At 43.0% G+C, this 26,594-nt stretch overlaps 1 protein-coding gene across 1 annotated transcript in view; it reads left to right on the top strand.

Annotated features, from left to right (window-relative positions):
* CCDC80 (coiled-coil domain containing 80) overlaps positions 1-26,594 on the top strand; it is a 315,033-nt gene that overhangs the window by 72,829 nt on the left and 215,610 nt on the right. The window contains exon 3 of the mRNA XM_086934101.1: positions 16,559-16,715. Within this exon, the coding sequence (XP_086790227.1) occupies positions 16,559-16,715 (157 nt within the window). The remainder of the gene's footprint in view (positions 1-16,558; positions 16,716-26,594) is intronic.

Raw genomic sequence — 26,594 nt, 5'->3', positions numbered from 1 at the left:
TGAGAGTTGGTGCTGTGCTATGTGTAGTGTGTTTCTTGAGAGTCTGTGTCCAGAGCGAATCCAAGTGAGTTGGCCTAGTGTGAAAGTTGGGGTACAAAGCTGTCATGTTGCATGTCATTGAGACAGGTTTGCACTAGCTGTTGCTTTTTATCTTTCAAAATACCAGGAACCTGTCTTGGTAGGTTGAGCTTTAGCTAATGAACTGGACATCGAGGCCTTGATGAGGTGCAGACAGTATTTGAGGCATTAGACGGCTAGAGTTGGGAAGACTATGAAGTAGATTTGTTTGCCATTGACCTTGATTGCAGCCACCATTTAATCAGGGCAGTTCTGGACCGCTGCGAAATCGCAGCCCTCATCCTCCTGGACCTAACAGCCACCTTTGACACTGTCTTCCATCACATCCTGACCAACAGATTCCACCGCATTGGAATCCAGGGAGAAGCCCTCAAATGGATCGCCTCATACCTCTCCAGACGAACCCAGAGAATCAATCTCCGACAGTTCATTTCAGACCCCAAGATCAACAGCATCCCCCAAGGATTTCCCTCAGCCCCACCCTCTTCAACACCTACATGACCCCCTTTGCCAAGATTGTCAGATGGCACAGTCTCAACATCGCCTATGCTGACGACAACCAGCTCATCCTCTCGTTGTCTGAAGACCTCTACACCACCAGAGTCAATTTCCAAAGATGTATGAGGAACTTCACCAACTGGATGAAGGACAACTGTCTCAAGCTCAACATGGACAAGACAGAAGTCCTCATCTTTGGGAACAACACCTTGCCATGAAACAACGCATGTTGGCCAGTAGAACTCGGCCCACCTCCCGCGCTGGCAGACCACACCTGCAACCTTGGCATCATCTTAGATAGCAAGCTATCTATGAAGAAACTGGTACACGCAGTCTCATCCACCTGCTTCTACACTCTACGTATGCTCTGCAAGATCTTCAGGTGGTTCCCAGTCAACACCAGAAGGACAGTCACGCAGGTCCTTATCACCAGCAGGCTGGACTACGGGAACACACTCTCACGCTAAGTAGGAATCACTGCAAGCCTCTTGAAGATACTACAGACAATACACAACTCAGTGGCAAGACTCATCCTCAACCTCCCCAGAAGGACCCACATCTCACCCCAGCTCAAGATGCTGCACTGGCTCCCAATCCAGAAGAGATGCCAGTTCAAGATGCTGACCCATGCATACAAAGCCCTGCACAACAAAGGACCAACATACATCAACAAGCACATGAACTTTCACCAACCAACCAGAGAGCTCTTTCTCGCAACTGGCTGCCAAAGCTCAGAACAACCTTCCCCTATACCTCAGGACTGTCCCATTACTCAGGCAATTTAGGAAAGGACTCAAGTCCTGGCTGTTTGAATGAATAAATCACCACGCAGCAGCTAGCAACTCCAGCACCTTGAGACCATCATGGGTAATTCAGCTCTTTATAAATAACTGATTGAGTGATTAAGAGTTGATCCATAAGAGACATAAAAAACCCTCTTCCACATTCTCACCTCCAAGGGCCATATGGATGTAACCCTTGCCTGTGTACAGTGCTCTTATTCTCTGAGTGATGATGTTTATGAAATGTGAATGAAGTCAAGGAAGTGTGGTATAACCTTGAGCTCAGTAACCCATTGGTCACCGCATCTGGGAAACAATGTTACTTACTACAAAGGTTACTACTCCAATACACACAGTGTTTGCCTTCAAAATCCAATTCTCTCAGACCAAGCCCATAAAACATCTAAATTGGACTATTCTCTGCAGCAGATTACATTCTCCCATTTTTAGGCTGTACACTAATATGCTTTCATAATGATAAAGGTCTAATTTCAGAAATGCCTTTCTGGTACAAGTGGTTAATTATGCCCAGATCATTAAGTGGATTAATTTATCTAGAGCATTCATAGCTCATGATATCGCACAAAAGTTGTCTCTATTACATTCACGCTATGTTACATTAGTGGCACTTTGAAAGTGTAAATTTTTCACTGTTGTGGTACATCTAGATGAGAAAGGCAATGACTCCCCATGTGAGTAAAGAGGCCAAGGCAGAGAAAAGAGAAACTTCCACTAAGCTCTCTCTTGCGAGTTGAGAACAGAAAAAATGGGAGGATCTTGTTTGAGTTTGCAGCAATGGCAGAGGATACACCAAACATCAAAAGAATTTCATTAGTTAACAGGCAAAGCAGAAAGCACAGTTTTTGGCCAACACTATCATAATTGGTAGAGCGCTCGAGGGCACCTGACAAAAATGGGAAGACCAGAGGTTACCACAACCTCCATGGATCATAATGTCCATCTTATTTTCACTTTTTCAGGCTTATCCTAGGAGGGGAACAGGCATGTGAAAAGGAAAGTAAAACCTTTAAAGAGAATGGGGTGAAAGCAAAATCGTATACAACCGCACAGGAGAAAGCAGCAGAAGACGTCAAAGGCAAAGCAAGATAACGTGATAATTGTTAGACCTGTTAGCCTTAGGATGGTCTTCCCACAAATGTTTTGCCTCTTTCCCTCCAATTTAGCTGAACTTTGTTTTTGCTGGTCTTAGGACTCTGTGCACTTTACCACTGCTTGTGCTCATCTTCTAAACATGGTAAAATTGGATTTCATCTGATTGGCATAGTTAATTTACATATAAGTCCCTTTTAGAGTGGTATACCATATACCCATGGACTGTAAATTAAATGCTACTAGTGAGCCTGCAGCACTTATTGTACCATCCACTTAAGTAGCCCTTTAACACCCGTCCCAGTCTTTCCATTGCAGTTTGAAAGCTGTTTTAAACTGAACTTGGCAATATAAACCCCTAACAAAGCCTTTAACTCCCCTTTTATTGCATATAAGTCACCACTAAGGTAGGCCCTAAGTAACCCATAAGGCAGGGTACATTGTAATTAAAAGGATGGACATGTACTTATAAGTTTTACATGTATTGGCCTTGAAGAACTCCTAAATTAGTTTTTCACTAGTGTTAGGCCTACCTGTACCAGAGGATAACATTGGGTTGCTGTATCACATGTAATAAGTGCTAACTTTTGATTTGAGACAGATAAGCATTTCTTCTTTGGTATCTATGAAATTGTAAATAAAAATCATTTTTAATGGTAAAGGCAGATTATAAATTACAATTTTGAAAATTTCACTTTTAGAAAGTTGGTATTTTCCTGCCGTCTGCCATTTGATGCCTGCAGCCTGTTCTAGGTCACATGCTTGGTTGTTGTTGGCAGTTAGACTTTGTGAAATCCTCCCAGAACCTCTCACAATAGACGGAGTAGGTGTGCCTAAATGGGCCATCTGCAGGCTGGATGGGGGGATGGAGTTAGGCACAGCTCCACTTGCAACTCAATTGGCTGCGTTCTGCTTTTACACAAAGTGCTTGGCACACTGCATTGCTCCTGCAACCAGCTGGAAGATAGGGCAGGGGAGTCAAGAAATTCCAAGCACTTCAAAGAGAAACCGCTAGAAATTTCTCCTTCTTCAGAGAACCTACCAGATATAAAAATAGGAACCTTAGACCCACTCTTCAGTTAACATTCTTGACCTGCGAAAGGACTCTCAGAGGACTGCCTGCTGCTGTGGCCTGCTGTGTACTCCACAAGACTGCTTTGCTGCACCTGGAAGGGCAGCTTATCTTCCTGGAGCCTTCCTTGCACCCTCAGAGCCCAGGGCTCCCAGAGTGACTCCAAGGGATAGGTTGCTTGCCTCCTGTTTAGACCCACAAGGACATGGCATTTCCACGATCTTGAATCCATATCTGCATCTAGTCTGAGTGAGTCCTAACATCCCAGGTGGTGCCCCTCCAGCCAAAATCCAAAACTTGGGACTGGTCTGAGAACTAGGAGAAGCATGGGACCATCATGCTTGTCTACCCACACAAGGTGCATTGTAGGTCGGCCTGACTTCACAGCAGCTTCTGCTAGGCTCTTCTCTGTAGCAGCAAATCCAGTTCAGCGATTCTTTGCTAAAGGGGTATCTGGCCTCCTGGAACTCTTGTCAGCTACAGCTTCCTGCTTCGTCCTGCCGGACATTTTCAACTTTTAAAAAAGTGGCCAAGTCGAAACATAGAAATCTTAACCACGACTTCATCCAGCAGCTCCCCGATAACAACTCTCTCTCTCGTCGGACACTGCCTGTAGCCTTGCTCCGCTGATCTTTACCTTCTCAAAAGATTTATTTCTTGAAAATTCTTCTAAGTACGAAGGTAAGCGCCAACCGGGCCAAATCCACTTCTTGTAGCTGACCCCCACTCCATCACGGTCAGCCATATTTTTCAACTAGATGTCCTCTGTTGGCGCTTTGATATTTTAGGCTCTAGATTTCACAATTAACTTTAAAAATTCATAACTCCAGTTCTACTGACTGGATGTTTGCTTTTTTTATGTCAAATAATTTAGTAACATGTACACTATTTTTCCAAATTTGAGTTTTTTGTGTTGTGTTTTCACTTTATTACTGTTTGTGTGCTGCATAAATACTTTACACAGTGCCTCTAAGTTAAGCCTGACTGCCTTTTATGCCAAGCTACCAAGGCTTAAGCACAGATTAATTTAGAGACTTTTTGTGATTCGCCCAGCCAGGGATTGTGGCTGTTGCTTGAACAGGGGACGCCGCCTCCCTCACGCCCCATTCAACCAACAATTCAATTTCTCTCAAGAAGGAAAATACCCAATCAAAAGCAGTTGCCAGGGCAGTTTCTAAGTTTCTTCACTCCACTGGTGGTGTCCTTTATTTATACATACTTTTTATCTATGCTTGGGCAAAAAGGCCATTGATAAACCATGTGCAACTACAATTGCTTGCGGTTTATAAAAAAAAGTGTCTGGGTAAAGAATGGGTATTTTCCCACTTAACTTAGATGTGAAGCAGGAGAACATTATCTAAGTGTAGATGCACCCAAGGATATGTTAACTATTTAGCTTTGATTTAGTTATCTGGAATGAGGCGCCATCACATAAATATGCATCTTTTTAAAATGATCTAGTTGTTCGCCAATTTAAGGTAATGCTCTAGATATTTCGCAGGAGCTCTGGTGTTTGCTGTCATTCCTCTGTCGCAGGAGCACTGGTGATTACTGTCAATGTGACCTCTGTCACACAAGAGTTTTGTCTTGCTGTTATGTAGATCTCTCATGATGAGCGGATGTACGTCGTTACAACGCATGCTTTTACAACGCATGCCTTTACGATGCAACTTTTACAATGCAAGTCGTTACAACGACTTGCGTTGGGGGGGCGCTGGATAGTGAATAGTTTAATTTACTATTCCAACTCCAGTAGGGAAGGTGTTGGATAGTAAATTAAAACTATTCCCTATCCTAGAGCGCCCCCCAGCGCAAGTCGTTGTAATGACTTGCGTTGTAATGGTTGCGTCGTAAAGGTACTACGTTGTAAAAGTTGTGTTGAAAACGTTGTTCCCCCGATGAGCTGTCAGGCTAGCTGGCAGTGTGGACCTTCCTCTCTGCTTTTCTGATGTTTGCTATCAGCATAAGTTTTACTAAGTGAGCTTTTCTACTTGCTGTTAGTATGGGCATCTATGACAGAAGCTCCGGAACTTACCATTAATGTTGCTTCTCTGATGTCATCCTTTGGCTAGCTGTCAGTGTTACTTGTAGCACAGGGTTCCTAGGGCTTGCTGTCTGTGTGGGTTTCCGTCACAGGAGCTCTGGTGCATGCTGCCAGTGTGTACTTCGCTTAGGGGTTCTTGTTTTTGCTGTCAGGGGTGGAGCTCTGGCAAACTGCTGTTTGTTGTTAACCCCTTCGCTGTGGGGTCTTTTGTCCCCGCTGTGCGGGGCGGAGGGGGGTCGCGAGCGGCGCTGCTGCGTGGCGCCATACATATGGAGGAAGGCAAGGCAGCGCAAGGGAGCACAAAGCGCTGCCTTTCCTTACTCTGCGTCAAGAAGGCGTTACATGGGTGTTGCTGTGAGTGTTCCAATGTATCACCCATGGATTTTGACGCTGCCCCAGATTTACACGATCACGCAAACCTAGGGCAGCATCAAAATCTTACACCTTCCCAGATCAGGTGTAATGAAGAAAAAGGGTTTCATTTTTCCTCTCTATGTGTGCTGAATTCTGTAACACACATAGAATGAGAACATGCCTCCAATGATTGATTTTGTGTAGGAAGCTGCCCCTTTCTGCATAAAAACAATCATGCCAACTATACAGGCACCCTTGCACCATGGTGCAAAGGTGCTGGTATTGGTGCTCGCCTGCAAATTGTGCCCTGGGGCTGGCTGAAAGAACAGGAATGCACTGTATCTTGTAAATACGGTGCATTCCTGCTCTTTTAAATTGGCGTAGGGCAGTGCAGGAAATAGACTTTCAGTGCTGCCCTATGCCAATTCTTTGTAAATGAGGGCCATGATATTCATGCGTGCAACATACGTAGGGCCTTATTTACAACAAAGTGACTCAGCGCTGTGCTGGAAGCCACTTTTTTGCTTGCATTTCCAGGTTTAGGATTTCTTGTAAATCTGGAAATGCGACAGAAGCCATGGGTGTTGCGTGGGAACACCCACAGCAACACCCATGGCACCCACCTTGCATGCAGGGTGACTTTACTTGTCCTTGTAAATATAGGGTAGCAAGATGCGCCGCCTGTACGTCAAAAAAGGTGACGCACCGGTGGCGCAAGGGGCTTTTAAATAAGCCCCATAGTTTCTTGATTTTGCCAGTTCAGCTCGAATCTGTCTACTTTCTTTCCATTTCCAACAAATCTTTTTTATGTATAATGTTTCACTAAAATCTTAACCTTCTCTGGTAGGGACAGATGTGCAGAAATGTGACGTGTCTTCATCAATAAGCTTCACAACTCTAATTTCACTCTGACTCCAGTCCAGCGTTCTTGTACTGTCCTCAATACTTGCTCGCTTCCACCACTGCATATTTTTTACATAAACTTCATATGTGTGCACCTTGCCAGCAAAAGTGGCACGACAAAGCTGTAGTCCATTTTCGACGCAATAGTATGACCCATTTTTGTGTCAACCTAAACCCTACCCGGCTCCTCAAGGATGACAGAAGTATTCAATCAGCCGTTCGGGCAGTAGTGGGCGGCACTGTCTTCTGGGCAGTGTGGACTGTGGTGGTTGGGCCATGGGCCTGCCCCCTGCCGGACTGAGAACCAAAACTGGCCCTGGCAAAGTGCTCTGCCGGCCCCCTGGGGGTGCGACCGTGCTCTTTGTCGGGCCGGTTTTCGACCGATTTTGTTACAGGGCCGCTTTTGAAGCTAAGCTGCAAAAAACGTCCCTGTAACAAAAACGGCCCCCTGGGCCCAAAACCGGCCCACACCCTTGCGTCGCACCGGGGGATTGCCCGGAGCCGCAACGGCCAGTCCGGGCCTGGGCCTGCCGGCTACGACGCACTGTGAATCGGTGGAGGCTGATCAGTAGGTGCAAAGCCCACTTGGCCAGAAGTGTGGAGGTTTCAACGAGCCAGACAAGTGGTGGCTGACGATGAAGACTGTGTGTAGTAACACTGTAGCCTCCTCTGTGATCAGCTGTGCACATACTGCATCCCTCTGGGCCCACCTGATAGGCTGCCTCCATTAGGGGTGTGCAGAGACATATTGTAGTTGCCTTGTTCCAGCACGTCAGTGAGGACACCTTCAAGCAGAAGAAACCACAGGAGATGCCCCATGTGGCCTATGGTGGGTGACCATGTTTAGCTCTGATATGGGATGGACTGACGGATAGGCAAAGGCCACTGAAAACTCCATCAGGGCCACACCATCAAAAGTGTCCATGAAGATGGACTCTCTGCCTTGCGTCAGGCGATCTGTGCACTTCAGCATAATTTAGCTGCTCAGAAAGGCCATTTACAAGCCAAATGAAACATTCTGAGTCACAGAATCAGGCCAAGTGAATCTTTACGACTGTAAAGCCCAGTCACTGTTGTCAAAAATATACCAGTGTTGTTTATTTTCTGCTTTTTTAAAGTCGGAGTCATAGTTGCTATTCCCTCACTTCGCTCATCCGGCCAGACTGAACGGAGCATAAACAGATTTAGAAGAACCAGGGATTAAAATGAGTTATACTGAATTCAGAGCCAGTCATATTGACCACACTGGAAATAGATTATAGTCGCATAAGTATTTATAAAAATTTCCCAGGACCATTATGAATTCTATCTTGACCTCTCGCCTCAAAAGCAGCATCAATCATCAATAATAAATCAGCATAGGGTCTTTATTACTTCATACATGTGTTAAAGAGTTCACCTAGGACATGGAAAGGAGTGTTATCCTTTACAGAAGCCCTGTTCCCAGCTCTCCTGGGCAGCTGATAGGTTCTCATGAGTTGCTGTTCTCTTTAAGCATTCACTTCCACAAGGCCCATTCGGTTAGTTTTGCAGAAGTCTTTGTGCAGCTGGCTGGCCCTGCAGGATTCAAACAAGAAATGGCACAAGTCCCTGATAAACTCCATGTTCCCACACACACGCCTAAGCTGGGCAGTGTGTCTCTGAATGTGGTCTTTCCAGGAAATACATGCACACTGTTGACTCTGGCACAGCTCCCAGCTGTTGGGCTTCAGAAGTGGCAAACCGGCTTTCACAGTCTCCCTGCAGAGACAGAAAGTCAACACGCTCGGAAGCCAAGGCTCAAAATACTGCTTTGAATCATTTGGAGACTCGCATCGCCTCCCATTGTTCAATCATAGTGGCTGAGGCTGTGACTTCTGCACACTGCAGCAGGGGCTCTCTGCTGGCGCCACACTACGATGAGTTACAAATGCCCAATATTCCATGAGCAACCTGCCTCAGTCTAAAATGATAGGAAATAGAATGCATCATTTATAACATATTCAGCAAATCCAAAATCTCTTTGCACAGTGGACAACAAAACATCTGGGATGAGAAAAGATATTAAATTAGTCTGGACAGACCACCCTCCCCCGTGGTCAGTAGGTTAATTGAAGGGGATAGGGGCCCCCTGTCCGGGCCAGGATAGGCCCCTAGGACTCCATCCCCCAGGATTGCAAAATTAACTGAAGGCAAGAGGGGAACCAGGGCACCCCATTTAAGAAAAACAAAGTGACAACCACAAACAAAATACAAAAATAAAATATAGTGAATAATAAATAAGTGGCCACAGCCGCTCATCTATTATTCACTGCTCCTTCAAGGAGTGCCCCATAAATCCCCGGAGGGCTGTTAAATTATATATTTATTGGTCATGTCTATAGATGGGGAAGGGACATCACCAAAATGTTGTTTTAAATGTTGCAGGGGCAGTAGGGCGTTCTGGAGGCCCCAGCAACATTAGAAAAAAACACAAGTCTCCTGGGGCATTGAAACCATGACCCCCGGAGATCTCCCCATATATTGTTTTAAAGCACAAATCTTTTAAGAAGGCCGTTGAATAGGGGGGGCACCTCTTAAAACGGTGGACTATTTCTCTTACTTGGGTATTACCTTTAGTAGGCGCATGTCTTGGAAATCACATGTCTCCAAAGCTGCCCTAAAACTTAAGCAAGTCACTGAGCAATTCTTAAAGAATGCAGGGCCTCCCACACTAAACCTGTCCCGCCTGCACTCCCCCTTTACGAGGCTATGGCTCTGGGTTCAGCTTTGTACGGGGCAGAGTAAGGGGATTCTCCAACACTGAAGAACTTATCAATACTGAAAACAAATTGTTATGTAATCTTGCATCTCACCCCCCAGTACACCTATTTACTAGGGAGAAGACACCACTCTTTCTGGACATGGGTGTCAGAAGCCTTTCTGTTAAAGTGAGGTCGTGCCCCTTGGTATACTGGAGTCTGACAACCCCAGAACTCACTTACTACACCACAGCACTTCGAGGCGTAATGCATGCAGATCAATTCCCTCGTGGACCCTAGCTCCTCAACATCAAAGAGCCACTTTACACCCTTGGGTTATCTGACCTTCAGGACTGTGCCATCACCACTTGTTCCCTTCAAAAAACGCACTGAAGGAGCTTTACTGGGCTGCCACAGAGGCCATCGACCTTAGAAGGGCTGACTCCCTCAAGCTGGTTAGAGAATTCTTTGGATTCAAACCGCTGAGAGGGTATGAGTCATATTAGGATCAGGTGACTGTCTTGATGGACAGGAAGTTATATTTCCAATTCAGAGTGGACACTCTCCGGCTGTGAGCTTTTACCCAGAGGTGGACCGTTGGGGCCACTGACATGTGCCCTGTATGTATTTCCTCAATGAGTGTTGCACATGATTTCTTTGCTTCCCCAGCTATGTCCAACCACGTAGAATCTGACTAGCTCCCACCTGCAGGAGCGTACACCAGCATAGCCACTTGGCCGCCCTTCATATCTTGAGACTGGACTGCAGTTTTTTCCCTTTCCATACCAATTGCCAAGTTTCTGGGGGTTATGCGGATACTTCGCAGAAATGCACTCCACTCCCCCCCCCCCTTAATTTAATGTGGCTCATTTCATTCTATCCTTGTTTCTTTTATACCGTGCTGCAAAAATGTTTAATAATACTTTTTAGCATGTTATTCCGTACATGCAAGTCGACATTTTAATTTGCTGTTTCACCATTTTGTCGTCTGCTTACAAGTACTATGATTGCCACAGGTCAGATTGTGCTGTATTGCACAGTTTTATTTATTTATTTACTATGTACTGTTGCATTCGCGCTTGTACTTTTATGGCCCTGGAGGCAAAAATAAAATCATTTGAAATGAAATTAAGAGAGTCCAAAGAACACATTGCTAAAAAACAAACTTGTTTGACTCCTGTCCCCTTCCGTACTCTGCCCTCATGACAAGAATAAACAGGAAGAAGCAGCTTGGAAGAGCCACAAACCACAATCAGCACATAGGATTATAATTACAATGGAATTAGCTGACTGGGGACCAACAAAATGGAAGACCTGAACATCGCCTCATTAAGCATCAACTTGGGTCGTCAATGCATTAAAAAGATGACAATTCTTAATTACTCAACATCAAAATCACCTGACGTGGAATATTGACTCATAGTCCTAACATGTAGGATAATAAAGAGTTGGACAGATAGTGAGGGATGCCTGTCAATTCTTACGATGCACTTACAGAGGCCACACATTTGTCTCCTGTAGGCATGGCAAATACATAGGGTGACTTTTTGTGATGTTACCAAGTGCTCTAAACATAATTGCTACTGCCAAGTACACGATGGCAGTCTTTCTGCCCACTTATAATGCCACTGTGGTTCAATGAACCAAACAAAGACCATGGAGTTGTATATGGAACACCACAAATTGTATGGGCTAAGCTGACATAGACAAAGTCAGAAATATAGTGGAAATAGTATGGAAAACCATCAAGGATTAGTCCTGTCCAATTGGCAAAAGTTTCATGAGCAGTAGAAAGGGTGTTTTAAGTGGAAAACTGAATAAAGAGGCAGCAATAAAGAAGAAAATAACTGTCACAACAGAGACACAAGTGGAAACAAAATTATTTCCCCACGAAGGTCAGGCTGCCAAAGCAATCTGAGGGGGCACAGATCTTCTTGGAAGGGGACATAAACAAAGGACAAATCAATAACAGACATGAAGATATGTGAAGACCCAGGTGAAGGCAGCTGCCCTACAGGAGTCCTGGGCCATCTTCTTTTCACACCAGGCACCATCCTTCTCAATGACATCATCACCGCCTGCAACTTCTTATATATCACCTCCACACAGGAGACACACAAATATGTATCTCAACTATTACACTCACCTCCTGTCACGTATCACCAATTTCTTCACAGGATGTCACTATGGTCATTCAGGTTGATCTCCTCCAAACCTGAAGTCTTCTACTTCTGCTTCTCCACCGTAGTTACCCCTCCTACCAACATAATCATCTTTTACCCCACACGTATTGTATTTTTCACCACCTGCTAAAAACACAGTGTTCTCTCCAGCTCATCCAAGCCTTCTTCATCAGTAAAGCCACCACAGCACACTTTCAAGTACTTAACTTATGCAAGATCTGCTCAAACATACCATTCAATGTTATTTTATGTTATGGTATGTTATGTTATGTTATGTTATGTTATGTTATGTTATGTTATGTTATGTTATGTTATGTTATGTTATGTTATGTTATGTTATGTTATGTTATGTTATGTTATGTTATGTTATGTTATGTTATGTTATGTTATGTTATGTTATGTTATGTTAGGCTATGTAATGTTAGGCTGTGTTATGTTATGTTATGCTATGTTATGTTATGTTATGCTATGCTATGCTATGTTATGTTATGCTATGCTATGCTATGTTATGTTATGTTATGTTATGTTATGTTATGTTATGTTATGTTATGTTATGTTACAACAATGTATTAAGCACACATCTACCTTGGCGCTGACAACACTATCATAACGCTCATTAACCCACTTGTATTCAGGAGCTGGACTATTGTCATTGTCTTTTGGTTGGTCTCCCCAACTATTCCTATCCCACCTGTAGACAAGATTCTAAACGTTTTTCCTGGACTCTACTCAACATACCTAGAACAACAAAATGATAAAATACATTCTAGAATGTGTGAAAATAAGGCTGGACCCAACGTGTGCCACTGCTTTGTAAAGTATTAAAAGAAGCAGAGGCCACCATTGAGCTGATGTTGAACCAAGGAACAACTATTGGCCAATCCAATTTATGCGTTTAGACTCCAACATTAGATACTAGCCATAACATTAACAGAGATGCTAAGGGCAGTCATACACAGCCTGACTGCTCAATCTCAAGCAGCCTTTGTTTTGGAACAGTGTTCAAGGGACAGGATGAGGACCCTATCACACCTCCTCTTGCAAACCAGTTTGGAAAATGATTTTCTTTAAAGTAGTGCTTTCGCTGGGTGAAAATGTTTGACCATTTTGGTTGAAGATACTTTTTCTCAGAGCCTGAAAGGGCCAGCATAGATCCTACTTTCATCATGAAGGTGAAACTGCTATACAATTGTCATACTGCACATATTAGGTGCGTCAACACTTGATTTAGGATGCCCTTGGAGTTACGGCAGGCCACTCATATTTCCTTCAGTAATTTCGGCTGCTGCAGCTAAAATCTCTGGGGGAAACAAGGAGGAGGAGAATGAAGAATTACTGGATGAATGGTCCAGGAAAAAGACATGTGCAGTGGGCACACCACTGGCTCACCAGAGGCATGTACTCCTACACCTATCCATGCACTGGCTGTAAAGAGGGCACAGTATGCTCCCCATCCCCTCAGGCTAAATCTTATTTAGCTCAGACCAGCTCTAGTCTTGAGGTGGGCCCTAGTGGACATAGCAAGGCTTATGGTAGAATCATTAATTTATTTATTTATTTATTTATTTATTTATTTATTTATTTATGCGACTTGTATAGCGCGAACAATTGCCCATGTGACTTCCTAATTTCTGGTAATTGTCAGTACCAGCCCATCCCGCTGTCATCCCTTTCCCCCACCGTATTGAGCAGTAAGCCCTCTCAGCTCATTAGTGTAGCAACTCTCTCCTTTAACTCTGCCACTTCAACATTCTTTCTCACTGGCCCTCAGATGCTACTCCAGAGACGTGCAAGTCTCTGCCCCCCTCTAAATCAATTTTCCTGTGCCCTCTTCAGTACCAGCTCTCAATTAAAATATGCACAGAAAAACTTTGATCTCATTCTGGACCATCAACTGCATTTATTGTTTCTCACAAAAATATGGTTAAAGGAGCATTAAGGGGTCAATCTTGCTTTAGCCATTCCCCATGGCTGCAATATACTATATAAATATAGACCTGATCTCCCTGAGGTTGGCATCACCATCACATTATAAAAAATCCATTCACACTTCTGCTTTTACTACACTTCTTGTACAGTCTACTGAATTTCTAACATGTAATACCTGATTCAATCCCATATTCAACATCAAATCCAGATTAGTTTATCGTCTTCCCTCTCAAGCGTCTCACAAATTTGATTCATTTTCTGTGGTGCCGTCCATTATTTGCTTACAATACTCCAACACACTGCTTGGAAGAGATTTCGAACTTTCGATTGATGATCTTATGGCCAAAGGTGTTCTAAAAATATTCAAAGCTTCCTCTAGTTTTGGTTTGCACCAACAAGTCTCTAGTCTCTAGAATGTGGCAGTCATATTGGTGTTAAGTTTGAATCATCCATCTTGGATTTCTGCCCTTTTAAAATCTTTAAAATGCCTTCCGATGCAAAAATGTGGGGTCTTTAAAGCAATATCATTTGCGGTTGTGTGACGGAACCACACGTGTTTACCACGCCTGCTGGTTCCACGCAGTGTTAACCACACAAGTCTTAACCATGCATATGCCTTTACCATGCATGCCTTTACAACGAAATAAGTGTTGTTAAGGCATGTATGGCAAATACATATATGTGGATAAGACTTAGCAGCTAAGTCTTACCCCCGACCACTGCTACCCGCCTTGAGACCTAAAACTAGCCCCCTTCCTGGAAACCAACCCCTTCCCTGAACCCTAAAAACTCCCCTGCCCCCAAGCCCTAAAAACTACCACCCTCCTCATTGCCCCTTAAAAACTGCTGACCCCCCCTAAGCCCTAAAAACTACCCTGCCCCCAGCCCTAGAAAGTATCCTGACCAGGCCCCCCACCTTGAGCCCTAAAATGCCCCCTAAGCTCCTGCCCTAACAACTAAAACTTACCCTTTCCTCCTGAAAAGCAACCCCCTTCCTGAATCCTAAAAATGTCCCTCCCCCTTAAGCCATAAAAACGACCCGCCCATCCCTAAATCCTAAAAACTACCTGAACCCCCAAGCCGAGCCCTAAAAACTTGCCCGGCCCCCCAGCCCTAAAAACAACCGACCCCCCAACTCTGAAAACTACCCGCAACCCTTAAAAACTATGCTCACCCCCCAAAACCTGGCCCAACCCTAGTCACCTCACAATGTCATCTCCCAATCCTTCCTGCTTCCACCCAGCAGCAGCTAGACCGTGCACTGCCTTAACCACATATATGCGTGGTTAAGGCATATGCATGGTTAAGGCAAGCGTGGTAGCGATTGCGTTGTTGGAACATACATGGTTCTGCCTGTGTTGTTCTGACTGTTTCCCATCTTTTACTACCAAGCAGTTTATAGCCATGCCACAGCCTACGTGAAAATAGGTTTTACCTTCTATAATCCGTGCCTGTTCTTTTTTCTTCTAAGGCACTTTTACTTGTTATTCTTAAAATTAAATGATCAAAAGGGGTACCTTCACAGTAATCACGGCTAAAGCATGGAATACATTACCCCATCAATGAGGGTCCTTATAGTCACTCATCTTTCTGAAAACTTCTTAAAACTAACTTCTTATCTGCTTTTTAATTCCTTTCTCTCCCGGTATCTTCGCTTATTATGGACACCCTGTTCCAGGGTATCCATGCACTCTAAAAATCTTCATTCATGTAATACGGATTCCCCCAGCAATTCCTCCTTACACAGTGGACTCACAATCAAAACCAGAATTACCATTAATCCAAAACACATGGAGTTAACTGGACACTTGGACCCTGACCATGAGTTTAGGTGCTATTTATTGCACTTGATAAATAACAATACCACGGGGAACGTTATTTATTAGGTGCGAGTAACATCTATTATGAGTTTGTGGGAAATAACATGCAGATGTTGGTGTTTAACACACCAAACAACGTGTGGTGCAGTAAATACCATATGTTTTTTCCACATTACATTTCGGTAGGTGTGACCCGCTGAAATTTAACAAAGATTGAGATATTTAATGTACCCGATAATTATCGGATGCGTTCAATACCTACTGACTCGTCATTCCAACATGTGCTTAAACAAGGTTTTATGTACGAGTTGGAATGTGCCAACCAACTCATAACAGGGCTTAGGTGCCTTTAAATAAATCGGTGTGTGGAATTAACATACCAACATCCAGGACCCTCATCATGCGGACCCTAGTGTTTGCTGATCACAAGGTGCTGATTTTCTTCATTTTCAGTGGTACAGGTGAAGAGCAGACGCTTATGCCTCCTGCATAGTGAATCGGGATCTCAACACTACAATATGTAACTCTAACGTTCTGCACATGAACCCAAGCCACCTGAAACATAATCTATGTATCTGTTAAGGAAGCAATGCAGGCAAAGTCGACCTGCATTTGTTAACTTCCTGGTCCATAAGATCAATGATTTATTTGGCATTAGAAATGCACTTACCTCAGAATGTAAAAGTTAGAAATGCAAAGTATATGACTCGAAGATCAATGTGCATGTATGCCATCTGCCACTATTATTGTGAGATGATTTACATTTCTGTGTGCATTTAAGAGTTTCTTTTTGTTTACATCATTCAGGATTATTTATGTGATGAATTTATGTTCAGTAACTCATTTTGCTTTCTTTGGACAGGCAGTATTTCTGAAATAAAGCAAGTATAATTGATTCAGTGATTGATTCAGTGATTTATTGATTTATAGATCTTGAAAACTCATTTCTTTGTCAATCTGAATTGCAGTCAATCATTTAATGTATAGTATCTTGTCATATATTGTAGCTCTGATATAAGTTTACTTAGTATCTCAACACAAATAAATGTTCTCTTCATTCTTCAGCTAATTACATCGCCCAAGGAGGAGAACAACATGTATGTCCAGCAACGAGACGAGTACCTGGAGGCTGTCTGTGAAATGGCTGTGAGGAAAATCTCCATCATCACAATTTTCGGGTCGATGACCAACAGCACTATGAAAATAGACCACTTCCAGCTAGGTAATATGTGTTTAAGTGTTGGCATTGGCTGCCTGACATCTAAGAAAGATAGAAACATCTTACAGTGATAAAAACTTGCAATGAAAATATTAATCACATATAAATATTTTTGTAAAAATTAAATTCTGTTTTTTTTTTACTTTTAATTGCATATTTAGCATATAAATCATATTTTGTTTCTCCCGCTTCTCAGGCAATGTTGCATATGAACATCACAATTGTTTTCAAGACTTTTCAATATATTTTGCCATGTGCTTTGGCAGTAAAATTATTTCTATATATAATGGAAAAAACACATTTTATTCATTATTTTATAGCATAGTACCCCTCCTACAGAGTGCAGAGCAGAGAATTGGATCACACCAGTAGTGCAGGTGGCAAATTACCATCAGACTGGTGGTCCATAATACGCCTTTCCTCCCGATGACTGGAATCCATAGGTACCCTCCGACATCCCTATTGGTCCCCGTGTCTCCCATGCCTAAAATTATAGTGAGCCTTATGTGATTGTGGAGTTTTGTGTGGACACTCAGACTAGACCTTGGAATGGGGATTCATTGAAGACAATTTCTTCTGAACTTCTACTGCAGCTATTGTAAGGCCATTAGAGATGCAGTCCTACAATCAATTAAACGATTGCCCGTGTGTCCTCTTCGATGACGCTACATTGGGTAGGCAGTAAAACCATTATTACGAGCAAAATTTACCTGTTTACTTTGGAATACATATAAACAGGGAGGTAATCCGTAACCAAGCCCGGACTGGCCATACCGGGCATCGGGTGTTTCCCGAGGAGGCTGGAAGGGAAGAGGGCTGGTTTTGTCACTAGGAGCCGTTTTTGTAGCAGTATAGCAGTTTTGAAAGCAACCAATGCAGAGTTCCTTGTATATCCAATAGTTTTCAGGCAACAATGAAAGTGTCAAGATTACTGTGGTGGTGAATGTACATGTTGGAGAGTGATTGAAGTTGTGTCTAGGGGCAGTTTTGACTCATCTAAGGTAACGCAGAGGGTTAATATGCCTGCTGCAAAGGACGTGTACCATGCAAATCACAGAACAGTATTTTATGTGCATAGCTTAGTGGGTTACTGCTTTTGTCATAGAAACCATTTTGTTGCTGTTCAGTTCATAAGTTACAATCATGATGTAAGATAGTGAGAAATGAAGTGTCATCGGTAGGGCTGCATGCAATCTACATGGTACAGGTTAGAAAGTTATGATTTTTTCTGAGTTTTTCGTTATCCTAATCTTGCTAAAAAAAGGGTTTGCTTGGGTAGGAATACATTCTTATTAGTAAAGCCAACCCTAACCACTGCATTACGTTCTGAATCCTGCGTGTGTGCTTCTCCAGACAATGCACTGGTAAAAAATGCCTACCAGTATGGATGACATGTGAATCCTACCCCTTGTCGTCTCCTTTGTCTTATGTAACATTTTCTAAAGACTGATTTACACATGTACGATTATTTGTCTCTGCATTTGTGTGTGATGTAAAGTGCTCTGGCACCCTACACGAGTATGGTTGACGCTATAAAACAAATGAAATACATGTGAGAGAGGGGCTATGAAGTGAAGAGGAGCACTGTAAGAGAGTGATAGCGAAGGAATTATTAAAGAACCCCAACAGAGATTGTTGATTCCTGGTGCACTCTAAGGTGATCCTTTACTATACTTTAAAAGCTAATACAATTGAATATATAATGAAAATTGTTTTGTAGAATGCACCATTTTCAACCATATGTTCTTGGGGAGCGAACCTCCCCAAACACGCCTTGCAGTGGTCCGGCTCGCTCTCTGCACTGGCTATGCACCATATGGGGGCTGGTCTGACAAAATTTGGCAGGGCTGCATTGGGTTCCCAGTCTGGCCCTGTCCATAACTGTTCAAAATTAAGTCACCCGCGGCAAAAGCTTTGACCAGGGGCAGGAGCAGCTTCTTTACATGCTCAGTAGGGCATTTGATTCCAGTGGAACTCAAGACCCACCACCAAGGGCTGGTGCTGTCTCCGAAAAGCTTTGTGGCGACTTCCGCATCCCTTGGCTGCTGATTGTGCATCTACGATGCAGTCAGTTTGTGTGAATGGCTTTTGAAAACACTGCATGTATAATTATTTGCCTTTATGTACGCCCTCCTCCATTCCTCCTCTGCTCGGCTGATATTTCCATTACAGTTGATGGCAGTTGACATTTACTTTTATTGCTGAACTATTTTTTTTTAATTAATCTACATTTTTAATTCTTCATTTACAGTGTTTGTTTCTACAACTTTTTTTTTTAAACAAATACTGCTTCTATTAGAAAGCAGAATTCCTGAAAAATGCAATATTTGGATATTGGCACGAATGTAGCATGTTGCCTTTATCCATAATACCTCAGACATTACGGGGCAGTGCTTAGAAGCACCAAACGTAACAATTTTTTGTGGGGCCAAGTCAAAAATTTCACATAGGGCCCACATACCATGAGCGTCTATTTCTAAGGTAAAAAAGAATATGCTCAAGACCAGAAAAAGGACAGACGTTCCAGTATTAGCCATCTTGTGGTATTTTTCTGTGCATTCTCATAATTAACCATTTCAGCAGGCTTATTTCAAAAGTTATCTGCAACCTTTGGAGCATGAGTGCAGGGTCTAAAGACCCCAAGACCTGGGAAATAATGCCTCCAGCCCCTTTTTCTGACAGCTCTGAGAAGCACACTAAAACTGACCAGAAGCCAACTGTTAAGTTTTAATATTCCATGCATTCACATTTTTGTTCTTTATTTCATACATGCAGCCTTTTCTCTTTATTCTAATGCACTCTTTTTTCATATTGAAAGTGTTACAGCTGTAAGGTGGGTTGACAAAACCCAACAGTTTATGTAGCCAATTCTGGTCTTTGCCAAAGTCTAGAAATGCTATAAAAGTGATTGTATGCCTATAGTGGGTTAGAACCTAAGGAAACTTCGACAATATAGTCATTCCCAGGGCATTTCTTAGGTCAAAGCATACCAAACAGCGCAAAGACATACTGGGGTCGTACTGAAAGCTTCCCTAGGAATGCTTTCTGCCAATTGCTTGCCTTTGGCTTTCTGTTTTGTAACTCACATTTGCTTGCTTTCTATTTACTGGCTATATTTGTTTTAGGCTCACCCGCATGTCTTTATCCCTCCTGTGGAGCATAGCCAGTTCACTACCTTTCTGACTGGCACCTTGTAACCTTCCATGAGTGCTGTCGTTCTGGGAACTCTTTTTAATTTTTAGTGAGGTACTCTACAAGAGTACAGGTGTTTTCAGTTGTCTCGCTTATGCTAGTTCACAGCAGTAAAGTGCTATGTTTCTTTGAAAAGGTGTCCTGCTTCATATCTTTCTGCCTGACTGATTTCCCTTATTTCTGCCACCACCAACCATCAACCTCACATGCCTGTGAGGTACAATGTTCTGTTTACTAGCATGTTTATTTTGGTCAGTGCTTTCTTTACTGATAGCATAACGTATACTACCCTCCTCCTTAACCCCTTCAGCGCGGCGCCAATTTTCACGCTGTGCTGAAGGTTCTAATGAGCCTATCGGCTCATGACGGAACGGTTCCGTCATGAGCACAGCTCAACCTACGCTCATGACGGAACCGTTCCGTCATGAGCATGGAAGGGGTTAATTTCACACCCATACCATAGGTGCAGGAAGTAAGGCAATTTAGGCTGCTGATGCACCACCAAAATAGCCATGCTGGAGTTCAGAAGTGAATGAGCAATAAGCAGACCCTTCAAATGTGTTTTTATCCTGCCAAATGTTGCTGTGCATTCAAAGATTAAGGACAAATATTAAGCTGTCTCTTTCGAGGGAGGCTGGTATTTACTTTTGTTTGGCTGGCGGCAAAGTGAGAGGATTCATACGACAATGTTGCGGGGTACTGTGGTTTGAAAAGAAAGACTAGGAGATGTTATTTCTTTCGAGCACACAACAAAATGTAAATGCCAGTAAATTAATTGTATAAATATTTCAGAATATATCAGAATTAGAAAAGTACAAATGAAGCAAACTTTTGGTATTTCTGAAGTGTGTTGAAAACAAATATTTTAATACAATCAACACAAATCAATACACTAGGTAATACCGATTTCCACATATTATCTTTTGTGTGCTGTATAGTTTTATTCAGTAAAACTGTATGTCTTGGCAAATTTAACAGTAATTTCAATTGAAAATGTTTGCCTGTAATGGCAGTAAGTTACCACACCATGCATCCTTAACTCTTCACCACTCCACACTAATCCACTCCACTCTACAACACTACTACACTCTGCGCCACTCAACTCTATGATACTCCTCCACTCTATACAGCTCTACGCTTCTTCACTGCCAATCTATGCGACTCCACTCTAGGTGAATCTACTCCACTTTACTCAACTCTACTTCACTCTGCTCCACTCATGCCACTTAACAACACTCCTCTCCACTGCACTCTATGCAACACTGTGACACGTTACTCCAATCTCTGCGACTCCATTTACAGAACTTTATTCCACTCCACTCTATCCCATTATGTGCCACTCCTCTCTACTCTAGGACACTGTACTCCATTCTATGTCACTCTACGCAACTCTATGCCACTTCACTTTACTTCATTCTATACCACTTAACGCTAAACCACTCCACTCTATCCCACTCTATCTCACTCTACTCTTCTCCACTGCACTCTAGGACACTAAATTCCATTCTATGCCTCTCAACTCTTTGCCACTCCGCTCCACTCTACGACACTCTCTCTATGACACTCTACACAACTCCACTCAACAACTCACTACTACACTCTCCTCCCCTCCACACCCCTTCACTAAACGACATTCTAGTCCATTCTATGCCACTCCTCTCTACGACAGTCTGTGCCACTCCACTCTATGATGCTCTATGCCACTCCACTCTATGATACTCCACTCCACTTTGCACCAATCTACCCCCTCTACTTCACTGCACTCTGCTCTACTTCACTCTGCTCTACTGTACCTAATGTCACTTCACTCTATGAGCCCAAGACATGGAGTGTTGCACCACCAGTTAAATGAAAATAGTTTTTCAATAAAGCATATAGTCTTGATTAGGTTTTCTCAATAGACCCTTTATTTTCACCAAAATCCAAATACAGACAATTGCCAGCCAATGCGTTTCGTTCATGTGCAATGAACTTCTTCAGGGTAAAAAGTGATGCGAGGCTCTTGGAGAGAATAAAACATGTACAATGTGGCTGCGTAGGCCTACGCAGCCACATTGTACAAGGCAGTGGGGCAATGACATACCTCCAAGACTCAATAGAATATCTGGCCCTACAAGATCTTTGGGAAAGTGTTGGGTCACATAACAGCTTCAATTACTGGTAAATAAAACGGTAAAAAGTCTGTCCCTAGTGGAAGACAAAGCTACATTACAGAAAAGGGCACACGGCTGGTTTGTCATACAGAGCTACTCCAGAGGTTCTCCTCAATCCTAATTATGTGCGGGCTTCACAAGAGCAACAAAGGAGAAATACCTCCATTTTCGGTTGGGCATCCTTCCATTGCGGCTTGACTTGCCCCCATGGAAACGTTTACAGACAACTACCAACTGTCGTTTGCATGGAGATCTAAAAGAAGATGTGCTACATTTATTATGCATATGCATTAGATTAGACAAGGAACAAAGACTCATATTAAAACCTGCATTGAAAATAATGGGGACAAGAATATGTAGGTATGCAGTGAAAGCATGTTTTGAAGGCAGGGACATCCTGCTAGCCTCCTGTTTGGTCCAATTTTTATGTAAAGCAGAACAAATGCTAAATTCCAACTCTTAGCTGGCCAAGTGGGCCATCACATTAGGCACTGAAGACTCAGCCACCGCCATGTTAGCATCTAATAGAACCTGCACCTGCTTGCCTCAGCTGTGGTGAGCCACACTCAAGCCCCTGCTGTGTCTGAACGTATTACACAGAAGGTACAAAGGCTGAAATGACAGGGCCTACAACCATGTCTTGCTACAGCACTGCAGGTTTAAAGTCTTCAATTTCAATTATTGTCAGAACATTGATCCGGCTGAGTTGAACTATAAACTCTGGCTGGCACGTAATTAATGTTTTTAAATTTTGACAATTCTTACAGTTTTACTTATACTTAATTTAAAGTGTGGTTTTAGAATATGGAATCATTGGCTATGATGTTTTACAGTTGCAATGATTTTAAGTAATCACGCAAACAAAGATATTACTTACTATTACTTACACTTCATCTACTTTATGCCACTCCACTCTATGACACTCTACACCACTCTACTCCACTCTACTCTATGACATTCCACTCTATGTACATGTGTATGTACATATATTTATATAGCGCAAATCACTGACCCGGTATCTAAGCGCTTGCTTAGGGAACCCGTCCTGGTATTCCCCTGTGAGATAACCCTGGCAGGGTATCCACAAGGTGAAAGCCAGGCTTCCCACCGCGAGGGGCCGTTGTGGAGATTAAGCAAGCCATTGCCCAGAGTTGCAGAGTGTGAACCCATGAATCGAGTAGGCATCGGAGCGAGAATTGTCGAGTCTGTGGACATTTTAGGACTCAAGACCCCGCCGAACCGGGAATCGAACCCTGGTCCCGGGCTGACCTCTGCTTCCAGGTCTGCCTCCTCTAACCAGTGAGCCACACTTCTCCAATGGAATAGAGTGTCTATGACACTCTATTCCACTTTACAATACTTCACTCTACGACACTCCACTCTATGACACTCATCTCCACTCTACAGCACTCCACTTTACCCCGTGCTACGCATCTCCACTCTACGTCACTCCACTCTATGCCACTCCACTCTACCACCGTTCACTCCACTCTATGACACTCCACTCTACAACACTTTACTCCACTATATGCCACTCTATGCCACTCTACGTCACCCACTCTATGCCACTCCACTCCATTATGTGCCACTCAGCTCTACGCCACTCTACTCCACTCTATGACACTCCACTCTACAACACTTCATTTTATGCCACTCTACTCTATTCCACTCTAGAACACTCTGCTCTACTTGCCTCCACACTATGACAGTCTTCTTCATTCCAATCTACAATACTCTACTCCACTCTGTGCCACTCCACTCTATGTCACTCTATGCCACTCCACTCTACACTCACACTATACTCTACTCGACTCAACTTCACTCTTTGACACTCTACGACACTCTACACCACTCTACAACACTCTACTTCATTCCATTCTACAGCACCCTACTCCACTCTGCACCACTCCACTCTATGCCACTCCACTGTACTGCACTTCATGCCACTCCATTCCACAAAATATTATGCTTTTTTAGTTATGCCAGTTTAAGCCTGACTAACTCCTCCTTTCAGGTCCGGCGCCTCTTAGCAACAGACTGGCGATTTAAGACTTCCACCAACTGCTGTCTGTTTTCAGACAATTGCTGTAGTCAGTATTGGCTAACTTTGGCCTATAGTTTCATCATCTTTTGCCTATTTATTCCAGGCTAAGTTGACTATATGTTTTAAACCAGAGTTCGCCTTTTCTGAGCATACTCCCTAGTGGTCACTTCGCACCTTTCATCTTTTGTGCTTTACCTATATAACTTCCAGTGCAGAATAGGAACGTCTTTAGCATTAGTAGTGGCTTATTCCACAACATCTGTTCAAAGCTGCTTACGTGTATAACAAAGGATCGAAGACTCACAGTTCTGTACCTTAGTCAAGTATTGTTAGTCCTTGGCACTAATCGTTGTTTCCACTTGGAGAGTTTACATGGTTACTAATACTATAAATCTTGCAATTGTATTGATAGCAGTATCATTTGTGTAGTCGGACCGATTATTGCCTATACATACTAAATACGTAGCGTAGTCTTTAGTTCAGCCCATTGGTCGCGACTGGATGACTTTGCTGTCCATCTCAGATATCCTTTAAATTCTTTTCCTTCCCAAGAGCATTTAGGTTTTGCAATGTTCTGATTGGATTAGTTGTATCCTTCCACTGCATTCTTGAGGAAATTCTTTTTAGTTTACATTGAGCACTCCATGGTAGTGCATGTCTTTCCTTGCTCTGCCTTCCTTCTTTTTTGTCCTACTCCCCTGTACAAACTCATTTCACTTCCTTTCTTTCCTTCCAATTCCTCCACATCCTTCTTTCCATAATGTATTTATTTATCTTATTGTTTTTCTATTCGGGCACAGCAATTACTATGCACTACTAGGCGTCTGGAGTCCGAATTTGCACTTTTTTTCCTTCTTTATTCCCCATGCCCCCCACCCCCTGATGCACTTATCTGCCACGTTACCACAGTAAATAAAAAATGGCCACCTGCATCATGGCGTGTAAAAGCACTCTTCGCAACGTAAGCACATCATCACATGCGTGCCCGTGGGCAGCTATGTTGGAATGGGTTTTAGTAGAAAACCAATTACAAGATTGCTAGCCATGCTCATGGCTGCAGATGGTAAAAAAGCATTGGCAAAACAAATAGCTCGGCCTTTTAGTGCTACAACCTATTGGCTTTATCAATATTTGTTTGTGCTTTTAGTCTGTTTTCTTCACTGGTCTTGTATCAGTGTGCAGCAGCAGCATTTCCTACAATTGTTGGTTCGTCTTGCATTGCCCTGGGACACATGCTGTGTGATTTGATTTCAGTAGATATGCCATTGAACTTTGATGTGTTCATAACTATAAGTGTGAGGTTTCTGTGAGAAATGTGATGTAAATAGTCAGAAAACTATCAGAAAACAATGTCAACATACCAAATCTGCTATATCAATCAATCAAACTGGATTTATAAAGCACGGTTAATCACTGATAGGAAATCCAGGCGCTATACTGAAGAACTTTATTTATAGTACTAGGCTTCAAAGTGTTATATGGATTTTTTTTTGTTTTTTATAATTTGTTGAATCCAGACAGATATGGTAGCTATTATCATTTACATGTTTTGAACACTCGAACTCGTACATTATCCATAAAGATGGTATATGTGTGCCATTACCCCACTCGAACCAATAACATGTCATTTTGAGGAGGAAATATTATTGCTGATCGTGTGTTTGTCCAGATATGAGATGAAAGAGTTCAGACTACAGCTCAAGGAAATGTTTTTCAGGCTGCTTATACCTTTTGAGGACCGGGTCCATAAACATATTTATCTGTATGTGCTTGTGTAGTGCAGTATGCTAAAGAATTTACAAGTATTTTGAAAATAAACTACACACTAATTCTATGTAAACTGGAAGCGCAGTTGTTTTCATCTGTAATTTGTATCACTTTAAGAATGCACTGAAGCAAGGTCAAAAAGCGTAACCAGAAGGTCAGGGGCTATTTCCACAGAATAAATACTTACATGCATTCTTGGCTTGGCCACAAGCCCACAATGACTTGCAAAGTTCAAACATGTCTAAAATCAGAGCTCGAGTGCAACCATTTTCAGAAATCCCAAGCCGGTTACACAGATCCCTGCGAAACACGGGCCAGTGGTCCAATGTTTGGGAAGGTGAGCTGGGATTTCCAGAAGTAAATGACTCGGATAAACGTTTGGACAGAAGGTTCAGGGAGACCACGGGCCAGCATCTGCTGGATCAGGAGTACACTGGACGGCTGGAGGGAGTGCGCTGCCTGATCATATTCCAAAGCTTCAGATTTGAGTGGGATAATTGTCCACACATTTCCCCACTCGGCTTGATTTTTACTCTAGGACAACGTGGACGAACCCACTTAATGAATCCTCGTGCCAGGATGACTCGATTTCCAGTATTGGAATGCAGAACAAACCTATAGGTTTTTAAGAAGAACCCTCACCCACCAACCTAGTTGGTGGCATGCTTCATAACTGGGGTCCCAGCTGTGCTGCCAAATGCAACCCAGCTGTGCTTCGACGCCTGT

Source organism: Lissotriton vulgaris, chromosome 8 (genome assembly GCF_964263255.1).
Source record: "Lissotriton vulgaris chromosome 8, aLisVul1.2, whole genome shotgun sequence".
Lineage (NCBI taxonomy): Eukaryota > Metazoa > Chordata > Amphibia > Caudata > Salamandridae > Lissotriton > Lissotriton vulgaris.
The sequence above is the reverse complement of the archived record's forward strand: the minus strand, read 5'-3'. Positions and strand labels throughout refer to the sequence as shown.